The sequence below is a fragment of the Homalodisca vitripennis genome, chromosome 3, assembly GCF_021130785.1.
Source record: "Homalodisca vitripennis isolate AUS2020 chromosome 3, UT_GWSS_2.1, whole genome shotgun sequence".
Classification (NCBI taxonomy): domain Eukaryota; kingdom Metazoa; phylum Arthropoda; class Insecta; order Hemiptera; family Cicadellidae; genus Homalodisca; species Homalodisca vitripennis.
In genome coordinates this window covers 4,990,410-5,014,131 of record NC_060209.1, presented here as the reverse complement: position 1 = coordinate 5,014,131, position 23,722 = coordinate 4,990,410, and the positions used below count along the sequence as shown (strand labels likewise).

The window sequence follows — 23,722 nt, the reverse complement described above, 5'->3', positions numbered from 1 at the left end:
AACTGTCAACAAGGAATATTATCTGCAAGGTTTGTGCAATTTGCACGAAGCAATCCGCCAGAAACACCTGGATTTGTGGAACAAAAATTGGCTGTTGCACCACGATAACGCTCTTGGTCACACATCGTTACTTATGCATGATTTTTTTTTGCCAAAACAAACACACTAATAATGCTGCAGCCACTGTATTCCCCAGATCTGGCCCCATGTAACTTTTCCTTGTTCCTGAAACTGAAGATGTCCTCCGTGATGATCATGAGAGATGATGCTATGCTATGATTGACATCGATAAGATAAAGATGGCATCGAAGGGGGAGCTGAACAAGATCACTAAAAACGACTTTTTTAACTGCTTCGAGAATTAGAAGAAACGTTGGGACAAGTGTATAATATCTAATGGGAATTACTTTGAAGGGGACAAAACTAAGATTGACAAACAAATAAACAATTAAAAAACAAAAGTTGCAATATTTTTTTAACAGACCTTGTGAATATTTAAATAATAGTAATAAATGAATACAATTGCAATGTTGTGCAGTACCTGATTGTACACATTTTAGTCAGTTCGTAGACAGCCTCGAAGCCATGGTTGACAGACTGAGATAGCAGTTGTGCGAACTCCTGATTGTTGAATATCTTGAGTGAGCAGCCCGGTGGTATCTTGCACACTGTAGAGGGGTGGAAGCCATGATGGTGGTTACAGTTGCGTGACTGGACGAATATTGCGCTGTCGGACAAGCACTCTGCGTACACCTCTCCGCCCACGTAGTATAGGTGCACACCTTCATCAATACAACACAACATTAGTAAAACAATGCCCCATATAGCATTTTTATATTTGACAACATTTTTAATTAACCCCTTAAGAGTTTTTGTCGCGTGTACGTGTCAAGAGCCAAGTGCAGAAAAAGTACTGCTGTCGCGTGTACGCACGGTTATAAGTGATTCATGTTTTCTCGTTGTTCAAAGTTCTTGTGTATTGGCTGTTGATATAACCACTGAGATGAAACCAAGCCTCATCAGTGAAGAAAACACGGCCAAGCTGAACAACTCCATTGGTATGGATGAATGTCCGAAACAGTATACAGTACAGTAGGCGTGACTCTCTATTCGGCTCTTTCAGTTCCTGAACACTACGTACGTGATACACACGAAATTGTAATTTGTTTATCGCAGTGTATGCATTCAGGGACTACAGCATCTGGATATTTCTTACGAAATTCGTTAACAATAAGCTAATGTAAATAACAGCTTGATTAATAACGTTCAACAGTAAAAATTCACTACTCTTAAAAAAAACGACATAATTACAAAGCAATAAACTCAACAATACTACAGACTTCATGTGGCTAAGTATCCATTTCAATGATGTCTAGATTTGTTACCAGAAGTACATGGGGTGCAATCTTGCAGCATTCAACTCAACTTATTCAACGAAATTACTATTTACTGAAACATACCTTTTGATGTGGTCAACTTAAAAATTACTCTATATAACCTGTGATATATAATTGCTTTGTTTGACACCTGTTTTTTGGCTGTAACGAATTGACAAGTACATAATGTAATAAATTTGCTACTGTGTTCATCAACAACGCAATTGATAGCAATTATAGTACAAGACATATCATTGCAACCCTGGGTTGTGACAAATAAACTTTTATTTTAATATACTTAAGCGAGAGATATATTATTTAAACTTCATACGAGTATAGATTACTTTCTAGCAATAACACTATAAATTTATCAATTGAGATCTCTTGACATTATTAATAAATAATAAAGTCAAATGGCGAGGCTTGCAATGATATATCTTATACTATAGGACTTTGAATGTGTGTAGTCGTGTAATACATTGCCAGTCAAACGGCCAGGCTTACAATGATATGTCCTGTACTATAGTACTGTGAATGTGTGTAGTCTTGTAATACATTGCCGGTCAAACTGCCAGGCTTGCAATGATATCCTGTACTATAATACTTTGCATGTGTGTAGTCTTGTAATACATTGCCGGTCAAACTGCCAGGCTTGCAATGATATCCTGTACTATAATACTTTGCATGTGTGTAGTCTTGTAATACATTGCCGGTCAAACTGCCAGGCTTGCAATGATATCCTGTACTATAATACTTTGCATGTGTGTAGTCTTGTAATACATTGCCGGTCAAACTGCCAGGCTTGCAATGATATCCTGTACTATAATACTTTGCATGTGTGTAGTCTTGTAATACATTGCCGGTCAAACTGCCAGGCTTGCAATGATATCCTGTACTATAATACTTTGCATGTGTGTAGTCTTGTAATACATTGCCGGTCAAACTGCCAGGCTTGCAATGATATCCTGTACTATAATACTTTGCATGTGTGTAGTCTTGTAATACATTGCCGGTCAAACTGCCAGGCTTGCAATGATATCCTGTACTATAATACTTTGCATGTGTGTAGTCTTGTAATACATTGCCGGTCAAACTGCCAGGCTTGCAATGATATCCTGTACTATAATACTTTGCATGTGTGTAGTCTTGTAATACATTGTCGGTCAAACTGCCAGGCTTGCAATGATATCCTGTACTATAATACTTTGCATGTGTGTAGTAGTCTTGTAATACATTGTCAGTCAAACTGCCAGGCTTGCAATGATATCCTGTACTATAATACTTTGCATGTGTGTAGTCTTGTAATACATTGCCGGTCAAACTGCCAGGCTTGCAATGATATCCTGTACTATAATACTTTGATCGTGTGAAGTTGTGTAATACATTGCCGGTCAAACTGCCAGGCTTGCAATGATATCCTGTACTATAATACTTTGATCGTGTGAAGTTGTGTAATACATTGCCAGTCAAACGGCGAGGCTTGCAATGATATGTCCTGTACTATAATACTTTGATCGTGTGAAGTTGTGTAATACATTGCCGGTCAAACTGCCAGGCTTGCAATGATATCCTGTACTATAATACTTTGCATGTGTGTAGTCTTGTAATACATTGCCGGTCAAACTGCCAGGCTTGCAATGATATCCTGTACTATAATACTTTGCATGTGTGTAGTCTTGTAATACATTGCCGGTCAAACTGCCAGGCTTGCAATGATATCCTGTACTATAATACTTTGCATGTGTGTAGTCTTGTAATACATTGCCGGTCAAACGGCGAGGCTTGCAATGATATGTCCTGTACTATAATACTTTGATCGTGTGAAGTTGTGTAATACATTGCCGGTCAAACTGCCAGGCTTGCAATGATATCCTGTACTATAATACTTTGCATGTGTGTAGTCTTGTAATACATTGCCGGTCAAACTGCCAGGCTTGCAATGATATCCTGTACTATAATACTTTGCATGTGTGTAGTCTTGTAATACATTGCCGGTCAAACTGCCAGGCTTGCAATGATATCCTGTACTATAATACTTTGCATGTGTGTAGTCTTGTAATACATTGCCGGTCAAACTGCCAGGCTTGCAATGATATCCTGTACTATAATACTTTGCATGTGTGTAGTCTTGTAATACATTGCCGGTCAAACTGCCAGGCTTGCAATGATATCCTGTACTATAATACTTTGCATGTGTGTAGTCTTGTAATACATTGCCGGTCAAACTGCCAGGCTTGCAATGATATCCTGTACTATAATACTTTGATCGTGTGAAGTTGTGTAATACATTGCCAGTCAAACGGCGAGGCTTGCAATGATATCCTGTACTATAATACTTTGATCGTGTGAAGTTGTGTAATACATTGCCAGTCAAACGGCGAGGCTTGCAATGATATCCTGTACTATAATACTTTGATCGTGTGAAGTTGTGTAATACATTGCCAGTCAAACGGCGAGGCTTGCAATGATATCCTGTACTATAATACTTTGATCGTGTGAAGTTGTGTAATACATTGCCAGTCAAACGCGAGGCTTGCAATGATATGTCCTGTACTATAATACTTTGCATGTGTGTAGTCTTGTAATACATTGCCGGTCAAACTGCCAGGCTTGCAATGATATCCTGTACTATAATACTTTGCATGTGTGTAGTCTTGTAATACATTGCCGGTCAAACTGCCCAGGCTTGCAATGATATCCTGTACTATAATACTTTGCATGTGTGTAGTCTTGTAATACATTGCCGGTCAAACTGCCAGGCTTGCAATGATATCCTGTACTATAATACTTTGCATGTGTGTAGTCTTGTAATACATTGCCGGTCAAACGGCGAGGCTTGCAATGATATGTCCTGTACTATAATACTTTGATCGTGTGAAGTTGTGTAATACATTGCCGGTCAAACTGCCAGGCTTGCAATGATATCCTGTACTATAATACTTTGCATGTGTGTAGTCTTGTAATACATTGCCGGTCAAACTGCCAGGCTTGCAATGATATCCTGTACTATAATACTTTGCATGTGTGTAGTCTTGTAATACATTGCCGGTCAAACTGCCAGGCTTGCAATGATATCCTGTACTATAATACTTTGCATGTGTGTAGTCTTGTAATACATTGCCGGTCAAACTGCCAGGCTTGCAATGATATCCTGTACTATAATACTTTGCATGTGTGTAGTCTTGTAATACATTGCCGGTCAAACTGCCAGGCTTGCAATGATATCCTGTACTATAATACTTTGCATGTGTGTAGTCTTGTAATACATTGCCGGTCAAACTGCCAGGCTTGCAATGATATCCTGTACTATAATACTTTGATCGTGTGAAGTTGTGTAATACATTGCCAGTCAAACGGCGAGGCTTGCAATGATATCCTGTACTATAATACTTTGATCGTGTGAAGTTGTGTAATACATTGCCAGTCAAACGGCGAGGCTTGCAATGATATCCTGTACTATAATACTTTGATCGTGTGAAGTTGTGTAATACATTGCCAGTCAAACGGCGAGGCTTGCAATGATATCCTGTACTATAATACTTTGATCGTGTGAAGTTGTGTAATACATTGCCAGTCAAACGGCGAGGCTTGCAATGATATCCTGTACTATAATACTTTGATCGTGTGAAGTTGTGTAATACATTGCCAGTCAAACGGCGAGGCTTGCAATGATATCCTGTACTATAATACTTTGATTGTGTGAAGTTGTGTAATACATTGCCAGTCAAACGGCGAGGCTTGCAATGATATCCTGTACTATAATACTTTGAACGTGTGAAGTTGTGTAATACATTGCCGGTCAAACGGCGAGGCTTGCAATGATATCCTGTACTATAATACTTTGATCGTGTGAAGTTGTGTAATACATTGCCAGTCAAACGGCGAGGCTTGCAATGATATCCTGTACTATAATACTTTGATCGTGTGAAGTTGTGTAATACATTGCCAGTCAAACGGCGAGGCTTGCAATGATATCCTGTACTATAATACTTTGAACGTGTGAAGTTGTGTAATACATTGCAATGATATGTCCTGGACTATAGTACAGTGTCGCTAGAAAGTTTAGGGACACCTGTCTGAAAGAGAAATGTTACAGTTGGCCCTAAACTAACTAATTTCTCAATGCTATTGATTGTTGGCTGTTTTAAGGACATCAATTCAAGTTTTTATTCAAAATTTCAATATTTTATCTCCAAAAATGTGGAAGAAGCATGCATTAATGTATTTTAAGGAACTGCCAAAAAAACCTTGTTTTTTAGATATTTTATTTTTATAACTTCTTAACGGCTTGCCATATTGTAATGAAACTTGCACAGTACTTTTATTATAATATGATGATCATTTAAAAAAATATGTCATGTTACAAATAAATTTTGTACTCAACTGGTCAGGGTACAAATAAAATTTTATTTTCGAACATTTTATAACAAAAAATGTGAGTTTTAATTTCGCTTCTACAAGTAGACGCCTTCATTTACAGACATGCGGTCTGCACGTCATTGTTCCTCTGGCGGTTGTTTTGTGAAACAAGCCTGCGCGCGCATTCCACACTGCCATTGTGACAGTTGTACTGCAATCTTCTTTGTGATTTGTTTATTTCGCTGTTTTGTGAAAGTTAAAGCTGTGATTATGGGCCGCTCATCTGTGTCCGAGGACATTAAATGGCAAGTTATCGGTATGTATAAAACCGGTAGTTCATACCGAACAATTGCATCCAAGTTACATGTGTCTAAAACATGTGTTGAAAATACAGTGCGACGTTTTAACCTAGCCGGTACCGTGATTGATGCCCCGCGGAGTGGTAGGCCACGTAAAACCACGCCTCGGCAGGATCGTAAGCTACTCGTGATGAGCAAAAAGGACCGAAATGCAAGTGCACCTGATTTACTAAGCAGCATGAAACAAGATGATGATCGTTACAATGTGAGTGTAGCAACTGTGAGTTCCAGACTTAGAGATGCAGGTATGAAATCATTTTACGCTATCCGCAAACCTTTGTTAAATGACAAGGCCAAAAAGACACGCCAAGTTTGGTGCAAGGCTCGATTAGGGTGGACAAAAGAAGCTTGGCGGCGTGTTTTGTTTTCTGATGAAAGCCGTTTTGAACTATTTCCAAGGCGCAGAGTTAGGGTACGACGTACCAATACTGAAAAATTTCTACCAGCATGTGTAGCGCCTGCAGTTCAGGCCGGTGGCGAAGCAGTAATGATATGGGGTTGCATTTCAAGTGAGGGTCCTGGGGAGCTTCAGTTCGTTGAAGGCACAATGAACAGTATTAAATATTGTCAAACTCTAGACGAATTCATGTTACCATCTGCCAATAAATTGCTTGGTGAAAATTACATCTTTCAACAAGACAATGCACCGTGCCACAAATCAAGACACACACAAGAATGGTTCAGTAATCATGATGTTGAGGTTCTGAAGTGGCCACCACGAAGCCCGGATCTTAATCCGATAGAAAATTTATGGAATACCATGGCCAGTCGTCTAGCGAAGAACAAACCCAAGAACAAAGCTGAACTGAAGTTCATGTTGGCACAGATATGGCGGAGTATCAAGAAGGAAGACTGTCTGACACTCATTGATTCGATGCCAAAACGGATCAAAGAATGTTATAAAGCTAATGGAGGACCTATTGATTACTGATTTGTATGTATTCATGTCCATTTTACTATTTTGTATAATTTAAATATTTGTTTCCATTAAAAACAAACTTTTGTCAGAAATTTGTGTTTTTTTTAAGCCTGTCCCTAAACTTTTTAGCGACACTGTACTTTGAATGTGTGTAGTCTTGTAATACATGTATTATCATTATACATGCAATGTATTATTATTGCAAACGGCGAGGTTTGCAATTATATGTCCTGTACTATACTTTGAATGTGTGTAGTCGTGTGATAAATGGACATACTCAAACTTCTTTATTTGATATAGTTTGTGTCATTTATTTACTTATTACTCCTACCAATTACCAAATACTTATGGGCAAAATCAGAATTCTGTACAATGAATCCAAAATTATCAGGTCATATTATACCAACATATGAGTTTGGACCAGTACTAAGAAAACTACTTTTGCCTAGAATGTCATACTGTGAATGGCATTGAGTTTTTTTATTGTGTATTCAAAATTCATGCCATTTGTTCAACCCAGTTCATTTAATTAATTCTTCTCAGTTTTTTTTAGTATGATCACTTGTTTTCCATCAATCAAATTGATAAATATATCATAAAAAAATTTAATATGAATAATTTTTATTGGTTGGTAAATTCTTTTGGAAAGGCTCAGATTTTTTCTCTGAATGTTATATTAGTAGGATTTTCTCGATAAATTCTGACCTATAATCTTAACCTTTTCGCCGCGTAAATCGACAATAGTCGACTCACCGTTTTTTCCGTTCGCCGCGTAAATCGACTTTAGTCCACGGCAGCAGAAAAACTTCTCCGTTGGCTGTGTAAGTCGACTATAGTCCCAAGTGAGTAAACGCCATATTCACTGCCTTCTGTAAAGTGCTACAGCCGCGCGGCAAATATTTGAACTAGACTAGTCACATGACGATGTTGGCAGTTGTTCGGGATCGCGTCTGCTGCTTTTGCCGTGTTTACTAACATTAAACATTGGTTATGTTTGGTTATTTGTTTTGATTTATTGTATTCATATTGTTTAGTTTTTATTGCTTAATTTTTAATGCAAGTAAGTGTTTTAACATTAAACATTAAAAAGTGTTGTGTTACTGTAGTGAATATCTTACAACAAAAAGGCTGTGATTGTTAGGTATGTAGGCTAGTCAGGGACAATAGTTTTTACAAATTTCTAGCCTGTTGAGGTTATCCTGTTTAATAATGGAACAAATAACCGATGATGAGATTAATGAATATTTGAATCATGGTAATGAAGACTCAGATTTTGAAATAGGTGATAACAATGTAGACTATTCTTCTGAAAGTGATATAGATGGTCCATTAGATGAAAATAGCCCTAGAGCATCTAGGCCTAAATCTCAACAAAACAATGCTACCTTGTGGGATGAAATTCAAATAGGTTCTAACATAGTATTAGACAAAATACCTAAATTTACACTTTGTGATACACCTAAGGTCAAATTTGAAAACCTAACTCCAACTGAATCATTTCATAAATTCTTTCCTGAAACAATCTATAAATATGTAGCTGAACAGACAAATATTTATTCTTTACAATGTTGTGATGTAACAACTGACATTCCCAAACGTTCTAGACTACACCAACTAAAAGAAATCGATGAAAGGGACATGAAAGCTTTTGTAGCAACGCAAATTTCAATGGGACTCATTCATAAGCCAAACGAAGAATCATATTTTCAAGACAGCTTTTGGCTGACAAAAACTCCGGCATTTTCCAAAATATTTTCTAGAGACCAATATCAATTAATCAAGTCTTTTTTGCATTTCAATGATAATAGCAATCAGGTGTCAAAGGGTAATCCTGGATATGATCCACTGTTCAAAATAAGGCCCTTGATAGATTTTGTTTCTAAAACATATCTAGACAACTATGAGCCTGGAGAGGCACTTTCTATAGATGAAAGTATGGTTAAATTTAAAGGTAGGCTATCCTTCAAACAATATCTCCCAAGCAAGCCATCAACAAAATGGGGAATCAAGGTATGGTCGCTCTGTGACTCTTCAAATGGATTTCTGTTGAGATTCAAGGTGTATACTGGGAAAGAAACCGACAGTAAAGATGAGGGCCTGGGTAGTAGAGTTGTAAAAGATTTGTTACTAGGTTTGAATCTACTAACAGAATCATATACATGGACAATTTCTACTCTAGTGTTGATTTATTCAACGACCTGAGGTTGAGTGGGTTGGGAGCATGTGGTACGGTGAGAGCAAACCGAAAAAATTTGCCTGCACAAATGAAAAATTTGAAGAAAAAGAAAGGTGACTTCCCAACAACATGGATCCGAGAATCTAAGGATATGATAGCATGTTCCTGGCAAGATACAGGAAAAGTAAACATGCTCTCTACTGTAGGTGACACTGGAGTAAAATTAATTGAAGTCAGATCAAAGACAGGCAGACGAGAAGTCACGAAACCCAATATTCAAGTACTGTACAACAAAAATATGGGTGGAGTAGACTTATTTGACAAGTTTTGTTCTACGTATCCTTATGGCCATAAATCAATGAAATGGTACCACCCCCTATGGCATTTTGTCATTGAAATTGCATTGATAAATGGCTGCATAGCTTATAATATGCAAAATGGTGTAAGATCTCTAACCCACAAAAAGTTTCGAGAACAGGTTATTGACGGGTTACTAAGTGCATGGCAACCTAGAACTGCAATCCGACGTGGTCGAAAATTGAGCAACCCTCTTGATGACAGACTATCAGGGAAAATCCATTTTATCAGCCAATATGGAGATAAAAACCACAAACCCAACTGTGCTGTTTGTAGTATCCTACCATCAAGCTGCACCAAAAAAGGGAAAGGCACGTGTAAAAGAAAGCAAACATCGTATTTTTGTAAAACTTGCCAGGATGAGCCACCCCTGTGCATAGTTCCTTGTTTTGAAATTTATCACTCTATAAAGATTTATAAGAAAACTTGCAATTGCTAAAAACCAAGACAATCTTGTAAGGCTATAAGAGAATGTTTGCATATTGGACAACATTTTTGCATTTTTTATTTTTTATGTTTAGGCCTACTAACTTGTATTTATTGTGACTTATTACTTGAAACTATTAAAAAAGTAAATTGAAGAATGAATAGTTTTAACTTTGTGTAAATAATTCTAAATGTATAAAAGTGAGTGTTGTGAGACATGGACTCCCTGCTACTTCTGCGCCTCGTGCGAATCACCACATTTTCAGCTTTACTGGTAAATTTATATTATTATGTACAAATTACTTGTTACACAGTATCATATATGGGTGTATGTACAATTAAATTATGATATAAAGTTCATTCAGACTGCACATCAACCAACGTATACAATTTAATATTTTTTTACAAATTTTTTGATAAAATAACTAAAAAACATGTATTATTCACCATAAAAAATTTTAATGTTGCGTTTTTCTTACTAAAACATGTGTATAACATCTCAAGGAACCAAAATAATAATGTTTAATAATTGTAGGAAAAAAAAATTTTTTTTGTCAAAAAATGTAAATCTTGGAACAGTGTTGGTTTATTAATTCGCGGCGAAAAGGTTAATACAATTTTTATGAACTGCAGCATCTTAATATAAGAGATTGCTGGTATGGTATGTGAAGTAAACGATGATGAGTTAAGGAAAATGTATTTAAGAGTTAAAGTATCAAAAAGAGTTCTTTAAAACATCCAAGGAACATTTTCAGAATAGACTAATCACTTTAAAAGCCAATAGCTGACTAGTACAAGTACACATAAGTATTACAGAAATATTCAGCTACAGAACTCACACATTAAGACAGACAATACCAATGTTATTGGCCTAGAATCCACCAGATTTAAGCCGAACTATCCAGAACAATACATAGCCTGGTTCTCTTAAAGTATTCTACTGTTACAATGTTAGATTGTTCTCTTCTTTAAAATAAAACATCAAATCCATCTGAGATTTTAAATTAGCATGTTAAAAGTTGTGTCTAGGTTACCTTTTCCAATATGCCTGCGGGTATTCTCAATTGTGGAGTTTCTATTGACATTACTCAGTTGACCCAGACAAAACCGGTTCAGGTTGTTGCTAGGGTTGGTGAAGCCATCTACAATGACGCTGTGACACTGACAGTGGAATACTTCTCCCACCCGACAGTTCAGCTCGTAGTACGCTATACTAGCCCAGTACAGAGGTTCCTGTCAACACAATGTATACATTTAACTGCAAACCCAGACAAATCCGGTTCAGGTTGTTGCTAGGGTTGGTGAAGCCATCTACAATGACGCTGTGACACTGACAGTGGAATACTTCTCCCACCCGACAGTTCAGCTGGTAGTACGCTAAACTAGCCCAGTACAGAGGTTCCTGTCAACACAATGTATACATTTAACTGCAAACCCAGACAAATCCGGTTCAGGTTGTTGCTAGGGTTGGTGAAGCCATCTACAATGACGCTGTGACACTGACAGTGGAATACTTCTCCCAACCGACAGTTCAGCTCGTAGTACGCTATACTAGCCCAGTACAGAGGTTCCTGTCAGCACAATGTATACATTTAACTGCAAAGTCAGACAAAACTGGAATTGGTTGTGAAGTCAGTAAAGCCATACAATGACCTTGTAACAACAGAGCAGCCCAAACAAAACTAGTCCGATTGTGACTGGTGCGTTTTAATCTCCTCTCTACACTTCACAACCAACATTGCTGCCAGTTTTACGTTTATAAAAGATTACTGATCTGTCTCAACACCCACTGCAATAAACATCATCAGTTCAAATCAATCAATCAAAAACATCTTTATTTCCATTATGGTACAAAAAATTTAGAAATCATAGGAGCACAATTTTACATTTATAATATAAAATTACTTTACTAATTAACACCAAAACAGAAAACTACTAACAAATTAAATACTTATATATATATATATATATATATATATATAGACTGCTCTAATGATTGTGGAAATGTTTCCTCACATAGGTGCATAGCACCTGTGCGTGAGAGAATGAGTCCCATTAATTCAAAAATTATTTTCTTAGGGAAATATGATGTTAAAATAATGTTGTTTAGAAAAAAATATATATATAGAAAAATAATTCATTTAATAAATATAAATACTGATAACGCTCATAGTGGTAAAGAAGAAATATCAATATGAGGTTAAAGAAGAGACGCAATAACAAACATACTTATCAGTGATTGTAGGTAATTAAAATAAGGATAAACGACGAAATATTAGTTGATAAGAAATAAAAAACCGACAGACAAACGGACTCCTCAGTCAGGACAATGCTAGAGGCCTCTGCCCCTCCTTTCAATTAGCTTACCCCAACTAATCTTACCCCGTACCTCTATCTACCACGCTGGCCACCAACACCACACGCTCACACTCACACGCACAAACCCACATAACACCCCCCCCACACACAACACACACACACACACACACACACACACACACAACTATTACCATGCGATCACAATTATAAAAGCACGCTCCCATCCTGTAATCCAATTTTGGGCATTAAATTCTGTAATCAGATGTTATAATCCTTTCCATATAATCACGACCCACACTTTTTAACCAGTTTTTTACTTTTATTTTATAAGTTGATAGTTTATATAAAAACAGTATAAAGTCTTGAGAAAGTCCGGTAAATTTCTATAAATAATGTGAGAAACATAAAATGTATTTGTTTTTGAAAAGGTTCTATTTAGCCTGGGTGTAAATATGGAGGATGCAAAATTTCTTGTTGCGTAATGGTGAGTTGGAAATTCGAATATACTTCTGTAATTTTTGAAAATATATACAACAACTACTCTAACAAACAGTTGTCTTATATCCAAAACATCCATTTCGGTGAACAGCGCCTCCGATGCGTAATGCCTATTTTTTCCCAGTGCTGCTTTAAGTATTGCTTTCTGAGTTACAAACAGTGGATTTAAAATAGTTCTATAACTAGCACCCCACATTATGATCCCCCCCTCTAAAAGCGATTGAACATATGCGAAATAAGCTACTCTTATTTCTTCTAAAGTTAAAAATTCATGCAGTTGACGAAAAGCATAAATGAGTTTTCTAAGTCTACCATTAACATAATGAACATGAGCAGATGAATTCATTCTTTTGTCCAATATAACCCCTAAATATTTATAATTATCAACCCTTTCTAAAGATCCGCAATTACAAACCAGACTTGTGGGATTACCACACGTGTGTAGTTTAATTAAATTAATTAGAGTGTCACTGCTGTCTCTCAGGGCAATAGGCATAAATTTAGACTTAGATATATTTAAGGAAAGCAAATTTTGATCAAACCATTTTTTTATTAGATAAAGGTCACTATGCGCTTTTTGGAAAACTTCTTCCCAATTGGACCCCTCAAAAAATAGAGCAGTATCATCTGCAAAAAGTGAAAGCTTCCCAGAAATTCTAATTTTAGAAATATTATTTATATAGATTAAAAACAGAATAGGACCTAAAGTGCTACCCTGGATTACTCCATAATTTACAGATGCCAGATTACTATTGATTCCGTTAATTGTGGTTATTTGCCTACGATTTTAGAGATAACTATCAAACCAATTAAATGAATTATTTTTTATTCCAACTAATTTTAATTTTTGGAGTAATTTGTATCTATCAACTGAATCAAATGCTTTGGCTAAATCGAGGAATGCCAATAAATTTTTTTTGTTAGATGTCATTGCTTCGTTCAGACTCTTAGAGATATTAAAAAAGGCATCTGCGATATTTTTAGATTTTCTAAACCCGAATTGACAGTCACTTAATATATCATTCTCTTCTAAATAAGAGACTAATTGGTCTTTAACTACCTTCTCCAAGACTTTGGAAAATACACTTAACAGGCTAATCGGTCTGTAGTTTAACATCAGGGTAACGTCATCCGCTTTAAATAATGGAATGACTTTGGCGATCTTGAAAACATCTGGAAATTTGCCTGTACGTATACTTAAATTAACTATGTGAAGAAGCGGAATGCAGAGGAAATGATAATTTTCAATCAAGAGGGACGCAGATATACAATCATACCCCGGAGCTGAGCCACCACGCATGCTAGAAACGTACCGGTGAAGTTCTGTCTCAGTGATAGTGTGAATTGAGAATTCTGTGTTAACCGTATAGTCATTGTCATCAACGACAGGTGGACCGCTCGAGTCAATAGCCCGAGCTAAATTGTAACCTACTTGTGCAAAATAATTATTAAATTCTTCAGCCACCTGTCGACACTGCAGTTTCACGTCAGAGTCCGAGTTCATGGTTTTATCACCTGTAAATTGTGTAATGGGGAAACTGTTTTTTTTATTCACCCTCCCAGATAATTCATTTATTATTTGCCAAAAAAGTTTCGGATTATTCTTACTACTGATAATTTTTGATCTGTAATAGTTAAATTTTGCTGATTTAATTTGCGAATTCAATCTGTTTCTCAATTGTATGTAGTATTCTCTTAGATTCAGATTGAACGGCTGTTTTTTGAGGAGTTTGCTTATTTTATCCCTTTTCCTAATGCCCCTTACCAACTCTTCCGAAATCCATGGTTTAATTTTTTTTAATCTATGCTTCTCATTTGTAAGAATCTTCTTCGACTTTTCAGTAAAACTGTTTAAAATTTGTAAGAATAAGTTTGAACAAACATTGACGTCTGTGATATTTGTGACACAGGTCCAGTCGCAGTTCCCTAAGTAATTACTAAGTAACCTTTTGTCAATTATAGTAGTTTCACTAGGAGTCTTATGAAATTGTCTTGGCATTTTAATACTCAGGGCAGTACAATAGTGATCAGTGATACTAGTCTCGATCACTGCTGTGTGTAAACTGTCAAAATTATCGTGTTTAATAAAAATATGGTCAAGACAAGTCTGACTGGCCCCCGCCTCTCTAGTTGGATTGTATATGCCACACATAAACCCACATTCATACAGTACGTCTAAGTATCTTTCGGTCTTGTTGTCAGGTATCAAAATGTTAGCGTTTATGTCACCAATAAGTACATACGTTTTGGTTTTGGTCAGGTGGGAGTAGTGCTCACTGAGCGCAGCAGTAAAGTCGTCAAGATCGTTATCATGAGTTCTGTACACCGCCAGTAGGTTGAATTGTTTATTGTTATAAGTAAAGTCGCACAGTAGGCCATGCACACCGCCCAGCTCCGTCTCTTGCACACTCACACCACAAACACACTCTCTCACATACACTAACACACCATCATTCCGATTGGCACCTCTCGAGGTTTTGTACCATTTATACCCCTCAAGCTCGATCCCAACCCCATTTTCATCAAGCCATGTTTCACTTAAAACAATGATATCACAAATAACTTTAATGGCTTCCAAATAAACTAATAAGCTTGTTACCATAAACGAATATTTACAACTGTTTTGCAGACAACATATAAATCAGAAGACAGTATGTGCACATAGCTACGACAGTTGGTGATCTGCTGCAACATGACAACATTGTCTCAAATGTCATTGGACTATAGACATCATGTGGATAGTATGTGAACATAGCTATGACAATTGGTGATCTGCCGCAACATGACAACATTGTCTCAAATGTCATTGGACTATAGACATCATGTGGATAGTATGTGAACATAGCTACGACAGTTGGTGATCTGCTGCAACATGACAACATTGTCTCAAATGTCATTGGACTATAGACATCATGTGGATAGTATGTGAACATAGCTACGACAGTTGGTGATCTGCTGCAACATGACAACATTGTCTCAAATGTCATTGGACTATAGACATCATGTGGATAGTATGTGAACATAGCTATGACAATTGGTGATCTGCCGCAACATGACAACATTGTCTCAAATGTCATTGGACTATAGACATCATGTGGATAGTATGTGAACATAGCTACGACAGTTGGTGATCTGCCGCAACATGACAACATTGTCTCAAATGTCATTGGACTATAGACATCATGTGGATAGTATGTGAACATAGCTACGACAGTTGGCGATCTGCCGCAACATGACAACATTGTCTCAAATGTCATTGGACTATAGACATCATGTGGATAGTATGTGAACATAGCTACGACAGTTGGTGATCCGCTGCAACATGACAACATTGTCTCAAATGTCATTGGACTATAGACATCATGTGGATAGTATGTGAACATAGCTACGACAGTTGGTGATCTGCTGCAACATGACAACATTGTCTCAAATGTCATTGGACTATAGACATCATGTGGATAGTATGTGAACATAGCTACGACAGTTGGTGATCTGCTGCAACATGACAACATTGTCTCAAATGTCATTGGACTATAGACATCATGTGGATAGTATGTGAACATAGCTATGACAATTGGTGATCTGCCGCAACATGACAACATTGTCTCAAATGTCATTGGACTATAGACATCATGTGGATAGTATGTGAACATAGCTACGACAGTTGGTGATCTGCTGCAACATGACAACATTGTCTCAAATGTCATTGGACTATAGACATCATGTGGATAGTATGTGAACATAGCTACGACAGTTGGTGATCTGCCGCAACATGACAACATTGTCTCAAATGTCATTGGACTATAGACATCATGTGGATAGTATGTGAACATAGCTACGACAGTTGGTGATCTGCCGCAACATGACAACATGACATTGTCTCAAATTTCATTGGACTATAGACATCATGTGGACATAGCTACGACAGTTGGTGATAACATGACAACATTGAAATGTCATTGGACTATAGACATCATGTGTATGTGAACATAGCTACGACAGTTGGTGATCTGCCGCAACATGACAACATTGTCTCAAATGTCATTGACTATAGACATCATGTGGATAGTATGTGAACATAGCTACGACAGTTGGTGATCTGCCGCAACATGACAACATTGTCTCAAATGTCATTGGACTATAGACATCATGTGGATAGTATGTGAACATAGCTACGACAGTTGGTGATCTGCCGCAACATGACAACATTGTCTCAAATGTCATTGGACTATAGACATCATGTGGATAGTATGTGAACATAGCTACGACAGTTGGTGATCTGCCGCAACATGACAACATTGTCTCAAATGTCATTGGACTATAGACATCATGTGGATAGTATGTGAACATAGCTACGACAGTTGGTGATCTGCCGCAACATGACAACATTGTCTCAAATGTCATTGGACTATAGACATCATGTGGATAGTATGTGAACATAGCTACGACAGTTGGTGATCTGCCGCAACATGACAACATTGTCTCAAATGTCATTGGACTATAGACATCATGTGGATAGTATGTGAACATAGCTACGACAGTTGGTGATCTGCCGCAACATGACAACATTGTCTCAAATGTCATTGGACTATAGACATCATGTGGATAGTATGTGAACATAGCTACGACAGTTGGTGATCTGCCGCAACATGACAACATTGTCTCAAATGTCATTGGACTATAGACATCATGTGGATAGTATGTGAACATAGCTACGACAGTTGGCGATCTGCCGCAACATGACAACATTGTCTCAAATGTCATTGGACTATAGACATCATGTGGATAGTATGTGAACATAGCTACGACAGTTGGTGATCTGCTGCAACATGACAACATTGTCTCAAATGTCATTGGACTATAGACATCATGTGGATAGTATGTGAACATAGCTACGACAGTTGGCGATCTGCCGCAACATGACAACATTGTCTCAAATGTCATTGGACTATAGACATCATGTGGATAGTATGTGAACATAGCTACGACAGTTGGCGATCTGCCGCAACATGACAACATTGTCTCAAATGTCATTGGACTATAGACATCATGTGGATAGTATGTGAACATAGCTACGACAGTTGGTGATCTGCTGCAACATGACAACATTGTCTCAAATGTCATTGGACTATAGACATCATGTGGATAGTATGTGAACATAGCTACGACAGTTGGTGATCTGCTGCAACATGACAACATTGTCTCAAATGTCATTGGACTATAGACATCATGTGGATAGTATGTGAACATAGCTACGACAGTTGGTGATCTGCTGCAACATGACAACATTGTCTCAAATGTCATTGGACTATAGACATCATGTGGATAGTATGTGAACATAGCTATGACAATTGGTGATCTGCCGCAACATGACAACATTGTCTCAAATGTCATTGGACTATAGACATCATGTGGATAGTATGTGAACATAGCTACGACAGTTGGTGATCTGCTGCAACATGACAACATTGTCTCAAATGTCATTGGACTATAGACATCATGTGGATAGTATGTGAACATAGCTACGACAGTTGGTGATCTGCCGCAACATGACAACATTGTCTCAAATGTCATTGGACTATAGACATCATGTGGATAGTATGTGAACATAGCTACGACAGTTGGTGATCTGCCGCAACATGACAACATTGTCTCAAATGTCATTGGACTATAGACATCATGTGGATAGTATGTGAACATAGCTACGACAGTTGGTGATCTGCCGCAACATGACAACATTGTCTCAAATGTCATTGGACTATAGACATCATGTGGATAGTATGTGAACATAGCTACGACAGTTGGTGATCTGCCGCAACATGACAACATTGTCTCAAATGTCATTGGACTATAGACATCATGTGGATAGTATGTGAACATAGCTACGACAGTTGGTGATCTGCCGCAACATGACAACATTGTCTCAAATGTCATTGGACTATAGACATCATGTGGATAGTATGTGAACATAGCTACGACAGTTGGTGATCTGCCGCAACATGACAACATTGTCTCAAATGTCATTGGACTATAGACATCATGTGGATAGTATGTGAACATAGCTACGACAGTTGGTGATCTGCCGCAACATGACAACATTGTCTCAAATGTCATTGGACTATAGACATCATGTGGATAGTATGTGAACATAGCTACGACAGTTGGTGATCTGCCGCAACATGACAACATTGTCTCAAATGTCATTGGACTATAGACATCATGTGGATAGTATGTGAACATAGCTACGACAGTTGGTGATCTGCCGCAACATGACAACATTGTCTCAAATGTCATTGGACTATAGACATCATGTGGATAGTATGTGAACATAGCTACGACAGTTGGTGATCTGCCGCAACATGACAACATTGTCTCAAATGTCATTGGACTATAGACATCATGTGGATAGTATGTGAACATAGCTACGACAGTTGGTGATCTGCCGCAACATGACAACATTGTCTCAAATGTCATTGGACTATAGACATCATGTGGATAGTATGTGAACATAGCTACGACAGTTGGTGATCTGCCGCAACATGACAACATTGTCTCAAATGTCATTGGACTATAGACATCATGTGGATAGTATGTGAACATAGCTACGACAGTTGGCGATCTGCCGCAACATGACAACATTGTCTCAAATGTCATTGGACTATAGACATCATGTGGATAGTATGTGAACATAGCTACGACAGTTGGTGATCTGCCGCAACATGACAACATTGTCTCAAATGTCATTGGACTATAGACATCATGTGGATTATAATAGTTGTTTAGGATAATAATTCTTATGATTTTAACAAAATGGCTAATTATACAATCTATATAAATGTCTAACCGAAATTAACAATATTGTTGAACAAAAACAACAGAATTACTGTAGGGTATTAATAGTAACACAAAATTACAATAAGTTAATGTATCACACACAAACAAGAACATTAGTAAAAACTCAACAATTCAATGTTAGTATGTGAGTTGTTGTTGCACTATATCAGATCAGATCACAACAATTATTAAACTGTCATGAAAAACCACAGTGCGACTTACTTTATACAAAACAGCATTATTAACCAATGTTTGCCAAAACTAATTATAATTATTATTATTAAAAATATTTATAAAATCATTATCAGTATTTACTAAATATACTTTAAAATCTGTATGCTTGTATGTTAATTATGTAATAAATATTGGATATAAAAATAAATTATATTTCTGTCACTGCTTTTTTGGTATACATTTTGTGTAAATGCTGCTCAGGTTCAAATATTTAATATTAAAATCTCCTTGCTATGCATCTATTAGAAAGAAAATTAGGAATCAAGAATTTTTTCCCAAACCAATTGATTAGTGGTTGTGTCAACGAAGCTATTTGAGGGGCTGTTTATTTGTGTCTGCCACATGGCATGCAACCTCAGGGAAGCCTGTTACAATCATGTGGTGTAGCACACTCCTGCCTTGTACAATTAATTATAATCTACAGATTACAATGTATAAAACTGTTATTGATTAACGATACAACTAAGACATTAGTAGTAACATACATATACTCAACTACAATAAGTTAATGTGTCACACACAAACAAGAACATTAGTAAAAACTCAACAATTCAATGTTAGTATGTGAGTTGTTGTTGCACTATATTAGATCACAACAATTAATTATTAAATTGTCATGAAAAACCACAGTGCGATTACGTTGTTGAACTAACATTAATCCTTTTAGTACAAAAATTCGGACATTGGGTAATTGAATAAATACTTTACAAAATAAAATAAAAATACCTTTGGTGTAAAATATTAACACATTAGCAGTGTTTTGGAATCCCAATAAAATTATTTTTCCCATAACTACTCTATATAGAACCAATTTGTATTGAACCAGACATTTCTTTCATATCTCAAATTCACTTTCAGCCACTTAACATCATGCAAAATAATAGCAACAAACAAGATATTTAAAAATATCTTGATAAGTCATCTATAAATAGAATTGGTAACAAGGTAGTTGAAGAAATAAAAACAAGAAATAATATTAATCTCTGGTGACATTTATGGAAAAAACATATCTTGGTATATAAACAAGAAGCAACAAATATATGAAGCAGTGGGCTCTGTACGAGCTGGTGGATGCACTGAACAAGTCTTAAATATGGACAATATTAACAATGAAAACTTGGAGAATGAGGATGCACGTGTAATTATTTGTCACTAACGATGTTTCAAAAAATGATGCTGATAAGTTTTTAACTGGAAATAGAAATTTGTTAAATGAAAAAGAATACAGAATTTGTTGTTGCAGATGTTCCCTGCAGATATGACTTAGCTAACTGCTCATGTGTGGGAAAGAGTGGCTCTCTGAACAAATAAGTGAAGCGATAACCAAGTCTATTCACCGATAACTCCCTGTACAAAACTCAACAATCTACAGAGTAGTGAATCACACAGACTCTGTAAACGTGACTGCTACAAGAAACAATACCACAGCCTTCAAGGAAATAAGTAATACTATCTAAAACAAAAATTATAAAATCCAAAATATGTATATGTACTGGATTGTAAATATATAGTAAGCAATAAACAGCTTAATTTAATCAAGTTAAACATACAATCTCTAAGGAAAAAGGTGGAAATGCTTGAGTTGATATTGGATGAGCTTGATTGTAATGTAATTTGTCTGAATGAACATGGACTTGATTCATGAAAAAAATTTATTTATTTACCAGCAGGCTTTGTACTTGCTTGATATATATTGTAGAGAAAACCTGTTTCAAGGAGGGGGTTGATCCTTATTTGTTTAGGGAGGGTTAGATTTTGAAATATTAAATGTTTTTAGATTTCTTCCCAAATGTCTAATTGGGAAGAAATTAAAGTGGGCGCTCCTCAAGTGTCTATTTTGGGACCTCTACTTTTTCTTCTGCACATTAACGATTTATCTAAAAATGTTTCACCAAAAATTATATTATATGCAGATGACACAACCGCAGTTGTTAAAGCCGACTCTCACTTTCAAATGGAAAATAAATTAAATCAAGCTTTTTATGAATTGGCATACTGGTTTGAGATTAACGGATTGAAATTAAATCAAGAGAAAAGTCAACAATTAAATTTTCTAACGGTACAATTAAAGGAGGGTTATAATAAGGTTGTGATTTTCCACAGCCAGCAAATAAAATTATGTGATAGTGTAAAATTTTTGGGTATTGATCTGGACATAAACTTTTCTTGGAAAAAATGTATTGAAAATATTATTAGGAGATTGAACTATGCATGTTATCAAATGCTAGTGTTCCGAAACTCAATTAATTTGGAAACTAGAATAATAATATACTACTCTTTCTTTTTTTCAATAATTCAATATGGTATTGAATTTTGGGGATCATCTTCTGACTTCAATAAAGTTTTTAAGATCCAGAAAAAAATTATAAGCTTAATGACTTATCATCATTTAGACTTCTTGCAAACCTCTGTTTAAAGAATTTAAAATCTTATCACTTCCAAATTTATACATTCTGAAAAACCTACTAACAGTATAATCAAACATTGAAAGCTTATCAAGTGATAACTTTGATCATAATACAATACAAGATTTAAAACCAATTTTCAATATCCCATACATTGACTGCTCCTGGTAGAAAAAAACTCCAATATACATGGCAAAAAAAAACTATACAATAAGTTACCTCAAAAATATAAACATTTAATCAATTAAAAAACATTTAAAAGCAAACGTGTGCGTGTGCGTGTGTGTGTATATTTATATATACTCTTCTAAGTACTTTAAAGAGTACACAAAAACAGAAACAAAAATTCAGTGCTCATGTTTAATTTTCGAGTTCACAGAATTTTATATATATATATATATATATATGTTTATATGTATATATGTATATGTATATATGTGTATGTGTATATATCATTGTTACATTATCTTATGACAATGTTACCTGTTTCTATAGCAATGCTATGTATAAACATTTACGTAACAATAAAGACTGATTCTGATTCTGTTTTAGTTCTGTTAAGTGTTTTTGATGTGATTACTATTATTTTAAAGAGTTATGGTACAATTTTAGTAAGTGTATACTGAACTCCCCTACCTGACATTAAATTATATTTTACAAATTAGACTATTTCTTAGGATTTGTTACTAGAAAGTTCATGCCTCAATATGGTTTAATATTAAAGTAGATTTTACTTGAAAACTCACAAGAATCACAACATTTTTAAATATTTTGAGATCACATGATTTATACTGTTTAAACAAAACTCCTACAAGACGATTAACTTGTATCGATAATATATAACAACAAATATATAATACAGTGTAACTAAGTGCCAAGTTTGTAGATCAAATATATCCGATCGTGATGGCTTATTTTGTCACATAATTTGAGACAATGTAATAAGTAATAGGAAATAAGTGTCATCTTATATATATAGAAATCTGTCTGTATAGGCTATTGTTAGTTTCAAAGCAGTGTTAAATAAAACCGACTGGAGCTGTATGTTTTTAGAGAATAATGTAGAACTGATGTTTTCTAATGTGTTAAGTTTTCTAACAGATTCTTTTGAGAAATGATGTCCTCTAAAATCAAGGAAGCCGAGAAATAGTAAACCAAAACAAACAAATTGTACAATGAAGAATTGAAAAATATTAAGGAAAAATTTATTGTGTGTTATAATAAATATGTCCAGTGTGGTGTTAATAATAAAAAAGGACAATTTACAAAACTGCAACAAAAAGAAAAAAAATCATTACAAATTTAAAGTAATTGAAGCAAAAAATTCTTTAATAATAAATTTACTAAAAATTCTAAAAATAAATGCGAATTCAAATAATTTTAATAACTATTTTTTAATGTAGCTACAGAAATTAATATAGATATACCCATCCATGAAATCGGGGCAATAATATATGTAA

At 35.8% G+C, this 23,722-nt stretch overlaps 1 protein-coding gene across 2 annotated transcripts in view; it reads right to left on the bottom strand.

The window, feature by feature from the left end:
• Positions 1–23,722, bottom strand: part of LOC124356544 (protein mothers against dpp) — a 48,904-nt gene that overhangs the window by 6,670 nt on the left and 18,512 nt on the right. For both annotated transcript variants that reach the window (XM_046807608.1, XM_046807607.1), the window contains exons 6-7: positions 11,007–11,205; positions 542–782 (exon numbers count right to left, since the gene is read on the bottom strand). In XM_046807608.1, the coding sequence (XP_046663564.1) occupies positions 542–782; positions 11,007–11,205 (440 nt within the window). The remainder of the gene's footprint in view (positions 1–541; positions 783–11,006; positions 11,206–23,722) is intronic.